Source organism: Colobus angolensis, unplaced genomic scaffold (genome assembly GCF_000951035.1).
Source record: "Colobus angolensis palliatus isolate OR3802 unplaced genomic scaffold, Cang.pa_1.0 Scaffold150, whole genome shotgun sequence".
Classification (NCBI taxonomy): Eukaryota; Metazoa; Chordata; class Mammalia; order Primates; family Cercopithecidae; genus Colobus; species Colobus angolensis.
In genome coordinates, this window is record NW_012114600.1 from 2,928,508 (window position 1) to 2,950,369 (window position 21,862).

General features: G+C 34.9%; 1 protein-coding gene across 3 annotated transcripts in view; it reads left to right on the forward strand.

Annotated features, from left to right (window-relative positions):
* The window catches only part of NELL2 (NEL-like 2 (chicken)), a 436,529-nt gene extending 415,438 nt beyond the window's left edge, over positions 1-21,091 (forward strand). For all 3 annotated transcript variants that reach the window (XM_011936068.1, XM_011936067.1, XM_011936069.1), the window contains 4 exons: positions 5,268-5,461; positions 6,594-6,770; positions 8,284-8,508; positions 20,381-21,091. In XM_011936068.1, the coding sequence (XP_011791458.1) occupies positions 5,268-5,461; positions 6,594-6,770; positions 8,284-8,508; positions 20,381-20,431 (647 nt within the window). In that variant the 3' untranslated portion in view covers positions 20,432-21,091. The remainder of the gene's footprint in view (positions 1-5,267; positions 5,462-6,593; positions 6,771-8,283; positions 8,509-20,380) is intronic.
* The last annotated feature ends 771 nt before the right edge of the window (positions 21,092-21,862 follow it).

Consider the following 21,862-nt stretch of genomic DNA (forward strand, 5'->3'; position numbering starts at 1 on the left):
ATATATTTTATTATTATTATACTTTAAGTTCTAGGGTACATGTGCACAACGTGCAGGCTTGTTACATATGTGTACATGTGCCATGTTGGTGTGCTGTACCCATTAACTCATCATTTACATTAGGTATATCTTCTAATGCTATCCCTACCCCCCTACCCCCACTCCATGACAAGCCTTGGTGTGTGATGTTCCCCTTCCTGTGTCCAAGTGTTTTCATTGTTCAATTCCCGCCTATGAGTGAGAACATGCGGAGTTTGGTTTTTTGTCTTTGTGACAGTTTGCTGAGAATGATGTTTTCCAGCTTCATCCATGTCCCTACAAAGGACATGAACTCATCCTTTTTTATGGCTGCATAGTATTCTGTGGTGTAGATGTGCCACATTTCACTGATGGACATTTGGGTTGGTCCCAAGTCTTTGCTATTGTGAATAGTGCTGCAATAAACATACGTGTGCATGTGTCTTTATAGCAGCATGATTAATAATCCTTTGGGTATATACCCAGAAGTGGGATGGCTGGGTCAAATGGTATTTCTAGTTCTAGATCCTTGAGGAATCGCCACACTGTCTTCCACAATAGTTGAACTAGTTTACACTCTCATCAACAGTGTAAAAGTGTTCCTATTTCTCCACATCCTCTCCAGCACCTGTTGTTTCCTGACATTTTAATGATCGTCATTCTAACTGGTGTGAGATTGTATCTCATTGTGGTTTTGATTTGCCTTTCTCTGATGGCCACTGATGATGAGCATTTTTTCCTGTGTCAGTTGGCTGCATAAATGTCTTCTTTTGAGAAGTGTCTGTTCATATCCTTTGCCCACTTTTTGATAGGGTTGCTTGGTTTTTCTCATAAATTTGTTTAAGTTCTTTGTAGATTCTGGATATTAGCCCTTTGTCAGATGAATAGATATATATTTTTTTAAAGATTTAAAAAAAACTTCTAAACATTCTCCATTTACTGCAATTTCTGTGATTTGTAGAATTGTAATATTAGTATTTAGAAGGATTCCATTTTAAGAATATGATTATATCAGAGAAGGTGCTATTTTTCTGTTGCTGGGGGGAAGAAAGTAGAGAAAGTCACAGTGGTAGCTTTACAGTTACTCTGAAGTGTAAGACTCATACTTGAAGACATGAATAAATAACTTCACTGTGTCACTACTTTTTAGGTTACAGTTGTGTGATCTACAACATACATGTTTATAAGCTGCATTCATACAAATTGTTTGCTGTTTTGCTCATCCATTTATCTCAGAGATTTATACATTTCATCCTGAGGTAACATGCCAGAGTCCCATTTTTCCTTATCCATCCCCCATTTCCACTGTGCCTAAAACCTTGTCTCTCTCTGAAACACCGTCCAGTATCTTTTTTCGCATAAATATCTTATATTTATGCCAACATTTCCCATTATTGCTTTAATTTCTGGATAATCTTTAAGTTTGGTGAAGTTTTTTGAACTTTTGATACCAAAAAAATGAAGTTTACATGATAGTATTTTAAATAGTCTGTTCAAGCCCAACGCTGTGACTGAGAAAAGCATTTGATTTTGAGAAGAAATCAAAATGTCATGCTGTGAAGGAACAAAGAGAAATTATTTGCTCTTTCGCACCAAGGAAGGCTTCTCAGAGTACCTAGTATTTGCTTTAGGACTTTGCTAAGTATGGTGAGATTATTGCCAAGTCGAGATAGGGAAAATGACTGCAAACAAGAGGTAGCTCTAAATACTCTAAGTACTACAAAGTTTGAAGAGATAGGGAAAATGACTGCAAACAAGAAGTAGCTCTAAATACTCTAAGTACTACAAAGTTTGAACCTGAGTAGAAGGACTCTTTTTGAGAAAGGAGATGATGAAAGTAGTCTGCATCAAATCCACATTTTGGCCCAATCCTATTTTCTGAGCCCCAGACACACATATCCAACTACTTGCTGAACAGCTCTGCTTGGAAGCCCAGAGGAAGTGCAGTTTAGCCAGTCCTAAACTGAACACGTCTGCCTTTATCCCTCCCTGCTCTTCTGTTCCACAGCAAAATCTTGCTCTTCTTTCCATAAATAGCATCAGCCATATTTTCCATGCCAGAAATCTAAACATCATTCTTGATCTCTCTTTCTTTCTAATCTTCAAAGCCAACAAATCACTATGTTGTGTTAATTCTCTCTGTTGTCTCTTTCTATGCGTCCCCACTGCTGTAACTCAGTGTGGCATGGTACTTAAGAGCACAGACTTAGAGCATGATTGCTTCAGCTCCCATCTGGGCCTACTGGCTATGTGGCTGTGTCACCTTGGGCAAGTTATGTAACAGTATTATGTCTCAATTTCCTGATTTATAAAGAGAGAATCATAATTTAATTATATCTTTGAGGGTGGTTGTGAAGATTAAATAAATCATTACATGAAAAGTTCACAGAGTCTGGTACATATGAGACTCTGCTTTTATTGTATGATCATCTTTTGCCTAGACTATGGAAACAGTCTATTAACTGGTCTCCTGGCTCCAAATTCTAATCCATTCAAATCTCTTTTCAAAAATGAACCCAAAGGAATCTGTCTAAAATGAAAATCAGATGGTGTTTTTTGTTTTTTTTTTTTTGCATTTCTCTAAAATGACATTTTATTGGCTTTATGAGAAAGTTCAACTTTCTTAACATGACCTCTCCTTGGACCCTGAGTAGCTCTTCAGCTACATGCTATTTACTCTGCTCTCTCATTGAACATTCCAGTCTACCAGCACTTCTGTTTCTCCAGCACATCTTAATAGCTCTAGATGTTGGGCCTTCAAGCACACTCTTGCCTCAAAAGCACTCTAGACTACTGTTTACCTACTCTTTGCATGGCTAAATATTAATCATAGTATAATTGCCATACCTAGAGAATGTATAGACAAAAAAGATCCAGAAGAGCTACCAGTGTGATAGGAAGCAAGTAGGGAAAATTTATCAAGGAGAGGGAGAAAGTTTCGTCAAGTGCTCTGCTAGACCAAGTTACATGAAAACTGACACTGGCAAATGGATTTAGCAACCTTATTTCTTCAATAATCACTCACTAAAGGAGTTATCTATATTTTTAAAGTTGGAACTTGTATATGCCATGATAGGTATACCGTGATGGGTTTTTCAAAGTAGAATACACACCTTGTATAGATAGTTAATTTGGGAATCTTGTTATAACCAAGCTATGTGTAAAAATGGGTTCCAAAATTCTATATCACCAGTTAATTGGGAAAAGTTTCTGCATTGTCAGAGTCAGTGTAGATAATAAGCAGAAAAAACAAGCTGAGTTCAAACTTACTCAAACTCCTTGGATAGCAAGGGATTGTAGTTAGTCCATTATGATGCATCTGCCCACACATTTTTTCCAGGTATAACAAGTACATGCCAACCATTGTTATGAGCAACTTTTTACTCTATTTCTTTATTATAGATGTGCTTTATTTAAGTATACATATTCATCTTGTGCCTGGACATTTCTTCTTTGTCCCATGCAGCAATCCTGTGGAATCTTTCTGCCTATAACAGGAAAAAAAGTATTATCTGATAACCCAGGTTTTATTTTAAAGTGTCAAGCAAAATAAAATGATTGCAAAAATTCAGCCATTGCCATTCGTGGAATAATGTCCTTATAGTAGATTGTAAAAAAGCTATGTAGTAAGGATGTCTGTAGTGCTTGTTGTCAAAGAGACCAAATAACTATGGTTTGTTTATGTTTTTCTGGCTAATTATTATTCTTAATTCTAGAAATATTTAATGGGAGACAAGTATCAACTCACCAGATGTACCATATCATTCCGAATTGACCAAATATAAAGCTAGCTAATACAATTTAATTTTTATTACAAAGAGAAAAATTTTCTGTAATCTGAAAAAATACACATTAACCATAGTACTTAATTTTTAAAAAATATATTCTCATCCTGGCTAACAGTTTTCTTTCTGATCATAGTCTACAATAATAAGTAATATTATCCTTAACAAATCAAGCTTAATAAAGCTCTATAATCACTTTTTCGGCTCTTGATCCAATTCATTAGTTTTGTTGAAATGGAAACTAATAAAAATCAAGGCAAACAGAAAAAAAAAAATGTCCTGTGGCTTACTTTCAGGAATATATATGTGGCAGAATTTAAGTATATAAGAAGTTTAAAATTGCCAAATTTTAACTAGTCCAAGTCTTCAGTTAATGTTGAAGTCGAATCATTTGATAAAGATATTTCCTAAACCTTATTTTTAAAATCTTCAAGCAGAATCAGTATACAGCGCCCTCGTTAAAAGCTATACATTCCATCTTGTCTCTAACCCACTTCTGCCATGATTTAATTCTTTCTTTCTTGACCTTTACTCAGAGGAAACTGATGAAATGGGAAATAACTGCTTATTGCCATTCATACCACGTCTCCGAAATGTATTTTGGCTTGTGACCTTTAAATTACAGGGGTAAATAAAAGTGAATCCCATCTCCTCTTATGGACCTGATCTGTGGGTCATGATATGTTTGCTTTTTCATCTGTATGAAAATGCTTTAGGCTGTGATGGCCATGAAATAGGTGATGTCAGGTGAAGTATGGGCAATTGCCAACTGAGTCAGGCAGGGGACAAAATGATAATCTGAAATGGAAAAGTTAAGAAGTAGTGGATTCTTTGTGAGAGAGATGGTAATTGCTGATGATTATTTGCCCTTCCGTGGTTGAGAGTCAAAGTCTAAGGACCGTATGAAAATACCTGGAATGCAAGGGAAGATCACCTAGGCAGAACAATGGAAAGAGCTTCATGGAGGGGGGCAGGTGCAGCTGCGAGAAGAAGATTTGATATTGCATAAAATGCTCCAGGGATCTCATGACGTTTCATCGCCCACTAAGAAGGGATTTTTCTGTAATCACCAGTTTAACACTGGGGATGATATCCCCATTAAAGTATCGTAGGCACTTTTAGAATTTCCACTGTTAAACTGTTTTTATTTGGTAGACTGAGTCATATTTTTACTCTCAAAAATATAAATGTTTCATAAAGCCTAATGGTATTTACATAGATATAAAAGTTGAAATTCTAGCCAAGGTTACCCGATTTTTTAAATCAAACATGATAATATTTTCCTGTGAAATCCCCAGATCATTAACATTGCTTTAGTCAACATTTAATCAAAAATGCAAGCCAGTAAGATGAAAATTAATTTACAGTTGAATACTTTATGTCAGGAGACAACTGACCTGATTGCAGTTGTTTGAAACTGCACATATTCTAAGCACATTGCATGCCGTTTTTTCTTGTCTATAGATATCGATGAGTGTGGGACCGGGAGGCACAGCTGTGCCAATGATACCATTTGCTTCAATTTGGATGGTGGATATGATTGTCGATGTCCTCATGGAAAGAATTGCACAGGGGACTGCATCCATGATGGAAAAGTTAAGCACAATGGTCAGATTTGGGTTTTGGAAAATGACAGGTGCTCTGTGTGCTCATGTCAGGTTGGTATAAATAAAAAACTTTAATCAATTTTATTCAGTTGTAATTTGCATATGTTTTAAGCGTGTATATGGTTTGATGAGTTTTGACAATGTGTACATCCACTTAACTACCAGCACAATTAATATAACAGAACATTTCCATTAGCCCAAATGTTGCCTATGTTCTTTCCTAGTTAGTCCCACAACCCTAGATCCAGGCAAAAATTGCATCCAGTCCCTATTGATTAAATTTGTATTTTCTAGAGCCTCATATAAATGGAGTTATATAGTACATACTATATTGTGTCTGGCTTCTTTCTCTCAACATTATGTTTTTGAGATTCATTCATATTGTTACATATATCTGTAATCCATTTCTTTTTAATGCTGAATATTATTTCATTGTATGGATATACCAATGTGTTTATCTATCCACATGTTGATAAAATTTTATTACTAACCGTGCTAATTTTTTCCTAGTCACAATATCATGTTTGAATGACTGCATAAATAAAGTCAGAATGAACATGCTATGATCCAAGAGTGAAAAATATTTATTTGGTCTATATTTCAGTTTTAGATAGGTATTCTGTTATATGTACCTAGTTATAATGAATGCTCAAATTATTTTCAGATGAATAATATTATGTACCAAAAACTCAACTGTCATAAAAGAAATTAATAACAGTTTATACAAAAACATAGGTGTTAAATACTCCAGAAATTTAGTAATATGTATTTTATCAACTATGAAATGTTAAAACACATGCCCTCAAACAAAACAAAATTTAGTTAGTATGCAACTTACCATACTAATATACAAATATATACTTACATATAAATGAAGACATTTATATACATCATTTTATGCTGGTCATTTCTGAAAAAAATATTTTCTGGTCATTTGAGGAGTAGTATGTGGAAAGGAAATTCCCCAGCTTAGGTAATTTTTTTTTGTTAGCTAAAAAAAGAAATGTTAAAGAAAATTTATTATATTGGATAAGCAGTGTGAATTATTTCAACTTCCAAGTCACCATCTGAAATATATGTGTGTGTGTGTGTGTGTGTGTGTGTGTGTGTGTGTGTGTGTGTGTGTGTTATTGTATTGAGCAATGGAGGTTTTTGGTAACTGCTTTTTTTCTTTTTCATACAGAATGGATTCGTTATGTGTCGACGGATGGTCTGTGACTGTGAGAATCCGACAGTTGATCTTTTTTGCTGCCCTGAATGTGACCCAAGGATTAGTAGTCAGTGCCTCCATCAAAATGGGGAAACTTTGTACAACAGTGGTGACACCTGGGTCCAGAATTGTCAGCAGTGCCGCTGCTTGGTAAATTTAACTACATGAAGTGGAAAGAAAATTTAGGCCCAGAATCTAAATAGGGAACAAACCTTGCCCTCCCCATTTGCCAATACCTAGCACCAGGCCACAGTGTTGACAGTTACAAAAAGTGAGCCTGGTTAGGATGATGAGGTGATAGTTACACGATCACAACCCAAGAAGGAATATTCTGAGGTAGGTGTGGCACAAGGTGTTGAATAGTCTTTCACTGACAGTAATGTCTCTTTCAGAAGTATCTCCATAGCTCAAAAGAAGAAAAGACTCTCCTAGCTTCCCCATTCCTATCCAGTTTAGGCTAACTTAAAGACAATTATTGATAGAATAATGGCATTCATGAAAAAAATATTCTTTTTCCAAGTAGAACTTTTGTTAACCCATTTATATCAGTCATGTTTAGACTGAAAAAACAAAACAACATCCCCACAACCAAAACCGTTTATTTCCTTCTAAAGATTGTTATTTTCAATGCTTCTGGTGGGCACCTTGTTTTCCACGTAATATGAATATGCAATAAATATATATTAGAATTGAATTTCTCTATATATTTATAAAACTTTTACTAGAAACCATAAATAAGAAGAAAGTAATGACTTGTTAAAGCCTTTTTTCAGTTGAACGAATTTCTTGTTTCTTTCTAGTGGTGTAAATGAAAAGGAAAATTGGTCTATGTGTCTTTATAGTGGAAACTTTCACAGAAGATGCTACTTTTAAAGTTATGGCCAGTTTCTTTCTATTTGTGTGAGGTTATTTTTAAGGCAAAGCTTTTTTGTTCCTTCCTTTTTATACTTTCAACCCAAAAATCAATGGAAAGACCAAGGTCAGTTTCTGTGCCTGAAGGCTGCTTTCATCTCCCAAACCATGAGATTCAGAATTATGAAGAAAATAGGAAACAGGTGGGAACTACATTTTTAAAAAAGATCCAATTCACACTATTTTCCTGTGTGGAATTAAAAAGGAGTGAAATCAATTCCTAGGGTTTGTTTTTTTTTTTTTTTCAAAGTCTCTACACTGAAAAATATATAAATGAACAAAGAAAAACCATCATATTCCCTTCATATTTTAGTTTATTTTCTTGTAAATGAACAAAACATTCTTTATGCATAAAGGAATGAATAACAGCTTAGAAAAAATAGCGAAAGAATGAAAAAGGTATCACATGGGCAAAAACGTTAAATAAAAACCTCTCTCCTTTGTCATGGGAAAGATGGGGCATGCACATTTTATTGTTTTAAGATAAGTGATTTTTGCTTTTGTTTTATTGGTGTTATTTAAATCCTGAAGATTGTTTCAAAATCAAGCTGCAATACATAACTCATCATTCTGATAGGGCTTTTGTATTAATACATTCCCTGAAAGATTCATGGGCTTTGTAGATCTAAGTTTAAATATCAGTCAAATAAATTGAGTATTCAGTAAACACTGTGCTCATCTGCTTTTTCCTGGCCTCCCTCCATTTCCTCCTCCCTCTCCCTCTGCCCTTGCACATCTGTTTTTCTTGTAGCAAGGGGAAGTTGATTGTTGGCCCCTGCCTTGCCCAGATGTGGAGTGTGAATTCAGTATTCTCCCAGAGAATGAGTGCTGCCCGCGCTGTGTCACAGACCCTTGCCAGGCCGACACCATCCGCAATGACATCACCAAGACTTGCCTGGACGAGATGAATGTGGTTCGCTTCACCGGGTCCTCTTGGATCAAACATGGCACTGAGTGTACTCTCTGCCAGTGCAAGGTAAGCCCCATTACATTTAAATAGTGAGCACTTTGCCAGCTGCACCCAGGGCTCATAGATAATAATGTGCTCGACCTGACAATGGGAAGGGTTTTTTTTTTCTGTTTATTTTTCAAACATAGATGGGAGGAATGCCACTCAGCTCTATTAGTTCCAAGGCTGTCATGGGCATCCCTCTGATGTATATTCAAGGACAGTGCATGGACTGAAACCAGAATGATCCGTTATTTATATCACCAGAATAGAAACAAGCTACTTAAATTGTCCTAAGTATCTAACTGTACACATCTTTTTAAAAAGCTGAAACAACAAACCTCATGTTTCTTCTTTCATGATAGGGGACAATATTGTTTTATTGATTTTTAGCTGGTTCTTTTACAAGGTCCGTAAGATACATAAGCGAAGTAAATTTATTACATTTTCCAAAGTGGAAATCAATGTGGCAAAGATGGGCGTATTTCTTGGTTTGTTATGGTCAGTTACATTGAGTTGAAAAATTTAAGATCTGTTTTTTACCGTATTTTATTCATACAGTTGGAGAAAACCCATTGCAAAGCTCTTTCTCCTTATTCTCATTGGAAAATAGAGCTCTGTGCCTTTTGCTTCAATGAGAGCACAAATACAATGAATGTAGGCAGAGCATATAGAGTTTGTAGATTAGTGACAATGTTGGAAGCATTCTAATTTGATTATTATTTCTATATAAATTTAATCTTGTGGCCATTATGATTTATAGTCATAATTTTGTAATCAACACTAAAACTAAATAAATAACCTGAAGGCTTAACAGTAATAACCAAATAGCAGACGTGTCAGATTTTTCTCAGCATAACATAGCCAGATATCTGTAACTGCTCTGATTTTTCTAAGTGGGCATTTCCATTTTGTAATTTTTATCCTACAGAGCAATTTAATTCAGATTCACTTACTACAGATTCTTACCAGAGTAGGTTGAAGTAACAGGACAAAGAAATATAAAATGCTTTAAGCTTTGAGATGCCATTTTTATCTATTTCAAGCTCAAATTTCTAGTTCTTTCAATCAATGCAATTTGTCAATCAAGCAAAGCTTTTTGAGTGAACATTTACTGCTGTTTTATGAAATGCATTAGAAAATTTAAAAGTTACTATTACTAAAAGTTACTAAGAATGTATGTGCAAGGTTCCTTTAATATACATTTAATATGTGTATATTCAATAGTGCATATCTCAAAACTTAGCACTAATGACTAACAGGGAAATACTTTCTGACATTTAATTATCAAATAGAGTTGAGTCCTCTTACACCCTTAATCTTTCTGTGAGATTATTCTTCTGAGCAATAGTGACAAAAATATATATTGAGTGATGAACAAAAATGAAATATAGCACAGAAGGTATTCGCAGTAAGAAAAAATGCATATAGTAAAGGCAGAAAAACAACTCAGACTGTTTTCTGGGGTAAAGAATTTGAATGAGCTTGTCATTCACTGCCTTATAAACAACTACTATAATCTCTCAGCTCTTGATAGGAGTATATTCCAGAAAGTGTATTTTGATACTAAAGTCATTTCTTCCTGTCAGATAAGTACTGATTTGCAGAAGTTAGTATTAGATACTATTTTCTTTATCTCTTGTTATTAAATATGAGTCATAAAATATGCTCAGTTTTGTCAAATTTATCTCAAATACTAATTTTTATTACATTTATTTTGTGTTATTTTGAAAATAAAGTTTATGCAAGACAGGCTTCAGATATTGCCTTAGAGGTAAGCATTCTTTACAATTTAGTGCTTTGAAAGCACTATTTTATTTATTACATCTCCATTCTACTCCCCTCTGAGTTATTTGTTTTTAATTGATAAATACACACTGTGTGGGGCATTGTGCTGGTACCAGGTATATAATGATAAGCAAAACCAGACACAGTCACCCCTGGGAGTTATTCTCTATCAGCTTATTATCTGGTACTCTGTTGTTCAATATGCTAGTCAGTAGCCACATGTGGCTATTTATATTTTAATTAAAATTAAATAATATGAAAAATTTGATTTCTTAGTTACACTGGCCACATTTCAATTGCACAATAGCCACATGTGGCTACTGGCTGTAATATTAGATAGCACACTGTGTTAGGCCGTTCTTGCTTTGCTATAAAGAAATACTTGAGACTGGATAATTTACAAAGAAAAGGGGTTTAATTGGCTTACAGTTCTGCAGGCTGTATGGGAAACAGTACCAGGGTCTGCTTCACGGGAGGCTTCAGGAAGCTTCTACTCATGTGGAAGGCGAAGCAGGAGTGGGCACTTCACATGGCAGGCGTGGGAACGAGAGAGAGAGAGAGAGAAAGTTAGTGGGTAGGTGCCACACATTTTAAAATGACCAGATCTCCTGAGAACTCACTATGGTGAGAACAGCACCTAGGGGGTAATGCTAAACCATTCAAGAGAAATCTGCCCTTATGTTCCAAACACTTCCCACCAGGCCCCACCTCCAGGATTAGGGATTACAATTCAACATGAGATTTGCATGGGGACAAATATCCAAACTATATCACACACACAGAAAACATTTCTGTTATCACAAAATGTTTTCTTGGACAGGCTTGGTCTAGTGGTCAAGAATGTAGTCTCTGGAATCAGGCTGCCTGGATTCATAGCCTGGTCAATCTCACGAATCATGTGACCTCAGGGGACATTCATTAATCTGTCTGTAGCTCAGTTTGCTGTCCTTAAAAATGGGAAAAATAATGGTACCTACTTGGGAATTGTAATAGTGCCTACTTGAGAGGGTTACTCTAAGAATTAAGTGACATGATCCACGCAAAAAGTTTCATACAATGCTCAACACATAGTAAGCACTCAATAAATGTTGGCTGAGGAGTAACTCCTCAGTAAATGAGATCTAAGAATTAGGAGTTAGTTGGGTAGAAAAGAAAAGTTTTCTTTTCTCTTTTTAAAGGTGTCTTCAAATTTAATTTTCTTAGGTTAAAGGAAAAAAGCCTTCTCCACTCAAAAGTTAAACTCTTGAGTCAAAAATGAATTCAGAAGTTCTCCTTTTCGAAATCTTGTAGAGAAGCACACTTTGGTTAGAACACTTTGAGCTTCAAACAACAAAGAGGGATGTATCCAATTGAGAAATAAGGAGGAAGAAGGGGTTAGGGAGTCCTTTCCTTTAATAGACAATCACTGAGCAGGAAACTGAAAATCAGAAACCAGGGCGCTACTTTAACTCCTAGGGAGACTCTAGATACAATGCTACAGTTATTGAGGTATGGAAGAAATTGGAGTTTTGTAAAGCGATCAAGATCCTCACTTCCTAAATGTTGCCTTCATCTATCAAAAGCTACAAACTTGAAGTTGTGCCAGTGGACCTCTGTTCTAACATTAGAATAGATAACTAGATCTACGGAAAAAATACCTATAAAAGGGCAATATTATAATAAAGCTTTTAATATATGATCAGGACTTTGCAAATCAATGGAGGAAAAGAGCATTATTTCACAAATAATGGAATGACTAAATAACAATTTGAGGGAAATAACATGCAGTTATAAAAATTATGTTACATATCAAAACAAATTCCACATGGAAAAAGTGTTAAGTATTAAAATAAATTAAAATGAAGAAAATATAATTAAATATTTATCAAAATTCTAGACGGAGATACTTTTTAAAATTTATCAATGATAAAATATAACTGAAAGAAAAGATTAGTGCTTCTATAGATACATAAAATTAGCAAAAAAAAAAAAAGTCACAACTACAGACTAAAAAAATAGCTTCAGCAGATTTGGTTTATGCGTTAGATTAAAAACATAAACATTAATAAGAAAAGTACTTACTGCTGGGTGCAGTGGCTCATACCTATAATCCCAACTGCTCAGAAGGCCCACTTGAGCTTAGGCGTTCAAGGCTGCAGTCAGCCATGATCATGCCACTGCACTTCAGCTTGGGTGACAAAGTAAGACCTTGCCCCTAAAGCTTTTTTAAAAAGCAGTTATTTCCCCCATAAATAAATCTGCAAAGGATAAATAAGCAACTCACTAAAAATACTAAAATAAAAGAGGAAATCATTGAGCCTTTAAATAATTGAACCTTAATTGTAAACTAAAATTACAAGTAATTATTTTCATATACTCTAGTAAAAAAGTTTCTCATAATAATTTCTAATGCTGACAGAGATATACTGGAATTAATTAGTTTTGTGCACTGTTAATATCATTAAAAAATACACAGTGCAACACACTATCCCCACCCCCATACACACACACAAATATATTGTTCTCTTTAATCCCAGGTCTGAGAATCTAACCTAAAGAAATAATCTAAAGTATAAAACAAGCTATATACATGCCAATATCCATCTCAACACTGTCATACAGAATTAAGAAATTAAAATATCCAACAATAGAACAGTTAAATAAATTATAGTAACTTTGTGTACAATGCAATTATATGATATGTTATACTTACATAATATATTCTAATTATGTATTAGAAGATTATATATTATTCAGCTGTTGAAGTGATCACAATGCTTATAATAAAAATTAAGATACAAATATTATGTATAATTACATACTTTAACTACAAAAAGTTTGAAAATAAAGGAAATGGACTCCTTTAAAACATACTGAAATATTGACAGTAATAGGATAAAAAAAATAAGTGTAGCTGAAAATTAAAAGTTGACTGTCTTCTAACCTTGATTCGCAAAGGTTAACATGAAGAGTGGCAAGGACTTCTTTAACAATAAATATAGCCAAAAATAGAAAGGTCTTAAGGAAACTTATTTTACTGTGTCACTATATAAAAATAATTAGAGGCCGGGTGCGGTGGCTCAAGCCTGCAATCCCAGCCCTTTGGGAGGCCGAGACGGGCGGATCACGAGGTCAGGAGATCGAGACCATCCTGGCTAACACGGTGAAACCCCGTCTCTACTAAAAAATACAAAAAAAACTAGCCGGGCGAGGTGGCGGGCGCCTGTAGTCCCAGCTACTCGGGAGGCTGAGGCAGGAGAATGGCGTGAACCCGGGAGGCGGAGCTTGCAGTGAGCTGAGATCCGGCCATTGCACTCCAGCCTGGGCGACAGAGTGAGACTCCATCTCAAAAAAAAAAAAAAAAAAAATTTCTTTTATGAGTTTTGATAGTAGGTGCTTATTATTCCTAGTAGTCAGACTGAGTTTCAGTGAGTCAGTTTTATTTTCATTTTTATCAAGGTAATATTTATTATAGTGAAATTCACAGTTAAGTATATAGTTTGATGAGTTTGATAAATCAAAATACATAATATATCCAACAGAATATATCCAACACTCTAGAGAGCACCTTTGGATCCCCTTTCAGTAACACCTACTTTCAGTAGGCAACTTTAATTTTATTTCTTTGTAATAAATTCATTTTGCCTTTATAAAATTTCATATAAATTGAATTACACAGCTTGTACTCATTTGTGTCTTCTGTGAATTGACCATTTTATTGCTACGTAATGTCTCTCCTTATCTCTAGCAAGACTTCTTGACTTGAAATTAATTTTGTCTGATATTTATTTAGCCACACAGTATATTGTTTTGTTCATCTACTTCTAATCTATCAATGGTTTTATATTTAAAGTGCATTTTTAATAGATAATGTATTGTTCTTATTTTCACCCAGTGTGAAAATCTGTTATTAAAGTGTTTTGTTTATTACATTTAATGTAATTTGTGACACTGATGAATTTAGGACTACTATTTTGTCATTTGTTTTCTATTTGTCCCATCTATATTTTATACACCTATTTATCCATTCCTGCCTTTTTTTTCCTTAATAACATTTTTATTTTATTTAAATTGTTCTATTGGATTTTAAACTATAACTTTTCATATTATTATTTTATTTGTTGTCCTAGGGATTATACTATATGTCATTAACTTATTATATTTTAATTAGATATAGTATTATACTACTCATATAAAATATAATAACTTTGCAACATTATAATTTTATCCGCACAGATTTTGTGCTAAAACAGTAATATATTTTACAACTCTGTTCACTATAAATCCTACAGTTCCATGTTATTATTTTTGCTTTAGTAAGTCTTATGTCTTTTAAAGAAATTAAGAAGAGAAAAATGGTATATTTTATATTTATTCACATGTAGTAATTGCTCCTTTTTCCACAAGGGATATGTGTTCCAAGACTCCAAGTGGATGCCTGAAATCACAATAGTACTGAACCTTATTAAACCCTATATATGCTATGTTTTTTTCCTATACATACGTACAATAAAATTTAATTAACATTAGGCACAGTAAGAGATTGACAACAGTAACTAATAATAAAATATAATAATTGTAATATACTATAATAAAAATTATGTGAATGTGATCTCTCTCTCTCTCTCTCTCAGAATGTTTTATCATACATTTTACTCACTTGTTTGGGCTACAGTTGACCACAGGTAACTGAAACTGTGGAAAGATAAACTGCAGATAAGGGAAGACTACCATATTTACCATTTCTGGTACTCTTCATTTCTTCTTACATATTGGAGTCTCCATCTGGTTACATTCCCTTCAGCTTGAGTAACACTCCTTAGCATTTTCCTTATTGCAGGTGTGCTAGTAACAAGTTCTTTCAACTCTTAATTTATCTGAAAATGTCTTTATATTTCAAGAATATTTTCACTGGATATAGAATTCAGGATTGACAGATTTGTTTCCAGAACTTTAAAGGTGATATTCTATCATTTTCTAGTTTCCATTGTTTCTGATACAGTGATCATTTGTTTTTTTATTCCCTTGTATGCAGTATTTCTTTTTCCCCCACTTTTTCCTTTCATGATTCTCTATCTTTATTTTTAGTAGTTTGACTATGATGTACTTAGGTCTGATCTCTTTTTTTGGGCTTTATTTTCTTTGGTGTTTGCTGGGCTTTTTGAATATCTAAGTTGATGTCATTTCACCAAACTTGAGAAAAGTTGAGCCACTGTTTTTTCACATATTTTGTCTGCCACATCTTTTTCTCTCATAGTTTTCTGAGACTCTAGTTAAACATTTGTTTAGATGGTTTAATTATCCTAAAAGTCACTAAAGGTCTATTTTTATTTCAATATTTTTGTCTTTGTTTTATGGACTGGATAATTTCTATTGCTTTGTCTTCAAATTTACTGACTTTTTCTTCTGCCATCTCTAATCTGCTATTAGGTTGGTCTAGTGAATCTTTTCATTTCAGATATTGCATTTTTCAGTTCCAGAATTTCCACTTAATTTTTAATAGTTTAATTTCTCTGCCAAGCTTTGCTATTTGTTCATTCATTATGACCATATCTTTTTACATTTTTGAGCAAATTTATGATAGATACCTTCCAGTCTTTGCTAATTACAACATCTGGATCATCTTTGAGTCATTTTCCATTCACTACTTTTTCTCTTCATTAGGAGCCACATTTTCCATTTTTCTTCACATGTCTATTAATTTTTATAATATATTGGATATGATGGATGATATGTTTTATAGACCATAGGTTCCATTGGCTTCTTGTGAAAACTGTTTCTGTTCTAGCAGGTTGTAAATTATTGGCCAATAACCTGGCACTTATTGAAGGTTGGCTTTACACCAGTTAGGAAGGTCTGTTTCAAATTTACCTTTAGTTTTAGCGTGAATCTCTTAATATGTAGGTATTGTTTTACTCCTAATCATGGCCCTTTTGAGCCTTCAATAGAAAGCTTGAATTGTTTGTTTGGTTTTTTCCTTGTATGTTTGGTTGATGAATAGTGGTTGCACATATTTATGGGGTACAGAGTGATATTTTGATATATATATACAGTGTGTAATGATTAGGGCAATTAGGGTATTTTTTACCTCAAGAATTTATGACTTCTTGTTGGGAACATTCAACAATCCTTTCTTCTAGATTTTTGAACATATACAATGAATTATTATGAATTATATTTATCCTACAGTGTTATAGAACACTAGAACTTATTCCTGCTATCCAGCTGTGTAATTTTGTATCCTTTAACCAACATCTTCCTATCCTCCTCTCCCCTATACTCCTCCTAGCTTCTGATAACCATAATTCTTCTTCTGTAAGATGAATTTTTTTAGCTCTAACATATGAGAGAGAACACGTAGTCTATATCCTTCTGCACCTGGCTTATTTCACATAATGTCCTCCAAGGCTCATCCATGTTGTTGAAAATGACAAGATTTCATTCTTCTTATGTCTGGATGGTATTCCATTGTGGGTATATGCCACATTTTCTTTGTTCATTCATCTGTTGATAGACATTTAGGTTGATTACATATCTTGGTGATTGTGAATAATGCTGCATAGGGGTTCAGATATATCTTCAATAAAGTGATTTTTTTCCTTTCAGTAAAAACCCAGTAGTGAGATTGCTGGATCATGTGTTAGGTCTATTTTAGTTTTTTGAGAAACTTTCATACTGTTTTTTACAGTGGCTATACTAATTTACAGTCCCACCAACAGTGCATAAGGGTTCCTGTTTCTCTGCATCCTCACCAGCATTTGTAATTTGTTCCTTTTTAATAAAAGCTGTTCTAACTGGAGGGAGATGATAGCTCATTGTGGTTTTGACCTGCATTTCCCTGATGATTAGTGATGTTGAACCTTTTTAATATATGTGTTGGTCATTTGTATGACTTCTTTTCAGCAATTTCTATTCAAATCCTTTGCCCATTTTTAATTGGATTACTTGCAGTATTTTGCGGTTATTTGAGTTCCTTGTACATTCTGGATATGAGTCCCTTGTCAGATGAATAGTTTGCAAATATTTTCTTCCATTCTGCAAGTTGTCTCTTCATTCTGTTGATTGTTTTCTTTACTGTGCAGAAGCTTTTTAGTTTGATATAGTCTCATTTATCTATTTTTGTTTTTGTTGCCTGTGCTTTTGTGGTTTCACCCATAAAATATTTTCCTAGACCTGTGTCCTGAAGCATTTGTCTTATGTTTTCTTCTAGTAGTTTTATAGTTGCAGGTGTTAATACTACATGTAAATCTTTAATCCATTTTTAGTTGATATTTTGTAGGTGGTGAGAGATAGAAGTCTAAGGAAAGCTTAAATTGCTTATCAATCCTTTATATCTTTGAAGGACACAGATTTGATGCACTGCTTCAGTGAGCAGCATCTGAAAGCTCTTCTCATATCTTTCAACCTTCAAACTGTGGCTCTCTTGATTTTCTCTTTAGAATCTCTTCTGCAACTCAAAGATCAGCCAAGGATTTGAGAGGAGTTTGTTTACTGATTCACTTCTTCTTTTATAGATATTTCCCCCTCAATTTCCAGCCACTCTGACAACCCCCAAGCTGTCCTCTGACACCTCGGTGAGATTGTGGCTTTCTGCTTTCCTTATAGTTATCTCAAGCTGCACAGACTAGGGAGTGCCCTAAGGGGGAATACCAAGTGAAAACAACACTCGCACAGTACCTTTCCCTTCTTTCAAAGATTGAAACTGCTGTAGTGTCTGCCTGATACTCTCCATTGCTTTCAATTGTTATTTTTGTATTTTGTTCAGACTTTGTAGTTGTTAATCTGTAGGAGGGTTAGTCTTATATAAGAAACTATGCTATCAGTAAAACTGGAACCCAAGTAGGGTGTTTTATTAGTTGTCCATGCTTCCCTAATTAAGGAGCTGCCATTGATATGGTTTGTAGAATCCTGTTGTAGCAGAATCTATCCTTATGGCATAAGCAACACACTCCTGGAAGATTTTAGAAAACAAAGAGTCCCTTCCTAAGACATACTTACGGGTGCAATACTAATGGTTTCTTCCCCAGAGGGTTCTAATGCTAATTGCACATACTCAAAGATGGAAGGCTCCAGAAATTTCCTAATTGTATTTCTGCTCCAAAGCCATATAATTTGAGGAGCTGAAATTCCCAGGAACTGGTACTCCCATCACTTTATTGGGCCAATGAATTAGGAAAGATCATGTGATCTGGTTATGGTCAGAAAACCTGTGCCTCTGAGCCAGCACCTCGAAGTGGCCTTTGGCAGACAGGAGGGGCAAAGGTGGTTCCAGCCTGGGGCGTCTTGGAGATTCTGGGGCACAGCTGAGTCCTACAAGTCTCATTCGAACAGTTCTGTCTCTAGGAATATGTTAGGGGCTGGAGATATGATGACAAAACTTTAAAATGCCACCAGAGGTCTAAGAAATGGTTGAGTCTGTCACGGTCAGAATATGAACTCAGCTTAATAATAACTTAGAAAAGGTGAGAGTAAGTTAAATTGATAATATTCTTCTTGGATATATACTGGCGTCTCCCTCATTCGGTGTGCTTTAGCAAAGGCTGGAGTATCAAAATCTTTTCAGATTTCCTCTTATAGAACCAAAGACACTTTCAATTTTTATCATGTTAAAGTATTATGCATTTCAATCATCAAAAGCCAATTTTCTGAGAGAAACTATATAATGGAGGATGTATAGAGTCAGGCTAGCCTGAATTTTAATCCTAGCTCTACCATGTACTAGCTGTGTGATTTTGTACATGATATTTAAGCTTTCTGATCTTTAGTTTCTGAATCTGAAACACGTGACTGTTAATAGGAATCCCACTGGGAATGCTATGAGGTTGAAATTAGATAATGTATTTTAAATGCCTGACAAAGTGTCTGCCACAGAGTACACACTTAAGGAGTAGAGGGATATTATCACCATCACAGTTTTAAAAACGATATTAACATTATTGTATGAGTTAGCTGGTTGAGAAAAGTAAGAGTGCAGGGAATCAATAGAATAGGATAGAAGATTTTTCTTCTTTGTACAACACTATATTGTTGTGACACCTTATATCGAAAACTAATTCTGCATATCTGGCCCCTCCCTGCCTATTTATCCTATTTCATCATCACAGTTTTCTTCCCCAACTGAAAATTCTTACCCAAAGCTTTTTTTCAGTTTCTTAACTACACAAAACTCTCCTCATTTCAAAGCCTCTCCTTATGCTGGTTCCTGCATGTTTGGCCGCCTTTCCATGCAGTCACCAGGTCTCAGTTTAAATATCACCTCACAGAATAGTCTACCCTGGCCACTGACTAAGTAGCTAGTCTTTTATTAATCTCACACCACCACCTAATTTATTTCCTTTTGTCTTAGTCAGTTCAGGCTGCTGTAACAGAATACTGTAGACTGGGTGGCTTAAACAACAGAAGTTCATTCCTCACAATTCTGGAGGCTGAGAAATTCATTTATCACATTCCAAGATCCAGACCCTGGCAGATCTGGTATCTGGCAAGGACACACTTCCTGTTTGCAGACGGCCATTTCTCATTGTATCACATGGTAGATAGAGAGAGAGAGGACGCATGTGTTCTCATTTTTTTATAAGGGCACTGATCGCATTCATGAGCGCTCTACCCTCATTCACTAATTACCTCTCAAAGGCTTTACCTCCTAATACCATCACACTGAGGGGCAGGATTTCAACATGTGGATTGTAAGAGGATGCAAACATTTAGTTCACAGCACCTTTTTAACACTTTTCACAAGTTTTGATTGTATGTTGGCTTGGTAATTACTAGTTTTCTCCCTTATAAACTGCAAACCCTGCTCTGTGAGAGTAGTGACCATGTCTGCTTTATTTATTAATATATGTAGTGCTTACATAGACTCAGTACGTATTTTGCAAATAAATAAAAGAACAAATGTGATACAGAGGATGCCAATGGGTAAAGTCAGTTTATGGCTTCCCACAAATGCAATGGGCATAATAATTGAGTTGGCAATAGTAGAGTTATGAAAAGTGATTGGGCCATTGAATTTTTAGAAATGCAGAAATAAACTATACAGTTTTATTTGTACGTACCAATCCATAAATGTGATCATTTACTAATGGCTTAAAAATTCATACTCTGTTTTTCTTTCTACTTTTTTTAAATCTAGAATGGCCACATCTGTTGCTCAGTGGATCCACAGTGCCTTCAGGAACTGTGAAGTTAACTGTCTCATGGGAGATTTCTGTTAAAAGAATGTTCTTTCATTAAAAAGACCAAAAAAAGTTAAAACTTAAATTGGGTGATTTGTGGGCAGCTAAATGCAGCTTTGTTAATAGCTGAGTGAACTTTCAATTATGAAATTTGTGGAGCTTGACAAAATCACAAAAGGAAAATTACTGGGGCACAATTAGACCTCAAGTCTGCCTCTACTGTGTCTGACATCACCATGTAGAAGAATGGGCGTGGAATATACACCGTGACATCCTGAACCCTGGATAGAAAGCCTGAGCCCATTGGATCTGTGAAAGTCTCTAGCTTCACTGGTGCAGAAAATTTTCCTCTAGATCAGAATCTTCATGAATCGGTTAGGTTCCTCACTGCAAGAAATAAAATGTCAAGCAGTGAATGAATTATATTTTCAGAAGTAAAGCAAAGAAGCTATAACATGTTATGTACAGTACACACTCTGAAAAGAAATCTGAAACAAGTTATTGTAATGATAAAAATAATGCACAGGCATGGTTACTTAATATTTTCTAACAGGAAAAGTCATCCCTATTTCCTTGTTTTACTGCACTTAATATTATTTGGTTGAATTTGTTCAGTATAAGCTCGTTCTTGTGCAAAATTAAATAAATATTTCTCTTACCTTATAACACATGTGAGTCTGAATATCTTGTTTAATATGTTCCTCTTTTCTACAGATGATTCACTATAAAAATTGCATTCTAGTTCTGCTGATGATAAACTCCTGTTATGCTATTTCCAAATTGAAAGTTGCTATTTCTAAATTTCCAAATTGAAAATGATATGCCTAAGTAAGGGATGTGATGGATAACTTAGTTCTTCCTCTCTAGCTCCTCCGTTTCAGCCTTTCTACCCTGCTCTGCATCCTGGGGTGGCTGATCTATACAGACCCTAATGGTGGGTTCCTTTGTCCTCTTGATTCTTGTCTGGTTTTCCTGCCTGGTCACTGCCATGATTTGGTGTGTCACCTTACTGAAGGCTATATCTCTTGAAAGGTACTCCTCTCTGTCTCACTGCCCGCTCCAGGTTCTGATAACTTCTACTGTTTGCATCTTCTGGCTTAGGGATAGTAACAGCTCTAGCTATTCTGTCCTTGGGAGGTAACTGTCCAATCTTATTTTCTCTATTTCTAGTCATATCTTTATAAATGGTCGCTTTGTTATACTCTTTAATTAACCAGCTTGAGTGTGCCATCTGTTTCCTGCCAGGATCCTAACTGATACACATAAGGAGAAGAGTATGTGAGGTTGGGAATGTCTTCAAGAATTGGTCCTTCACGTTTTGATATAAAATTTTTTTAATCTCAAAGTTAAAAGAGATTATGATATTAATTACATGTTAAATTTTTTGATGCACCAGAATCTCAGAGGGGATAAAAGTAAATGTCCTGAAACTCAATAAA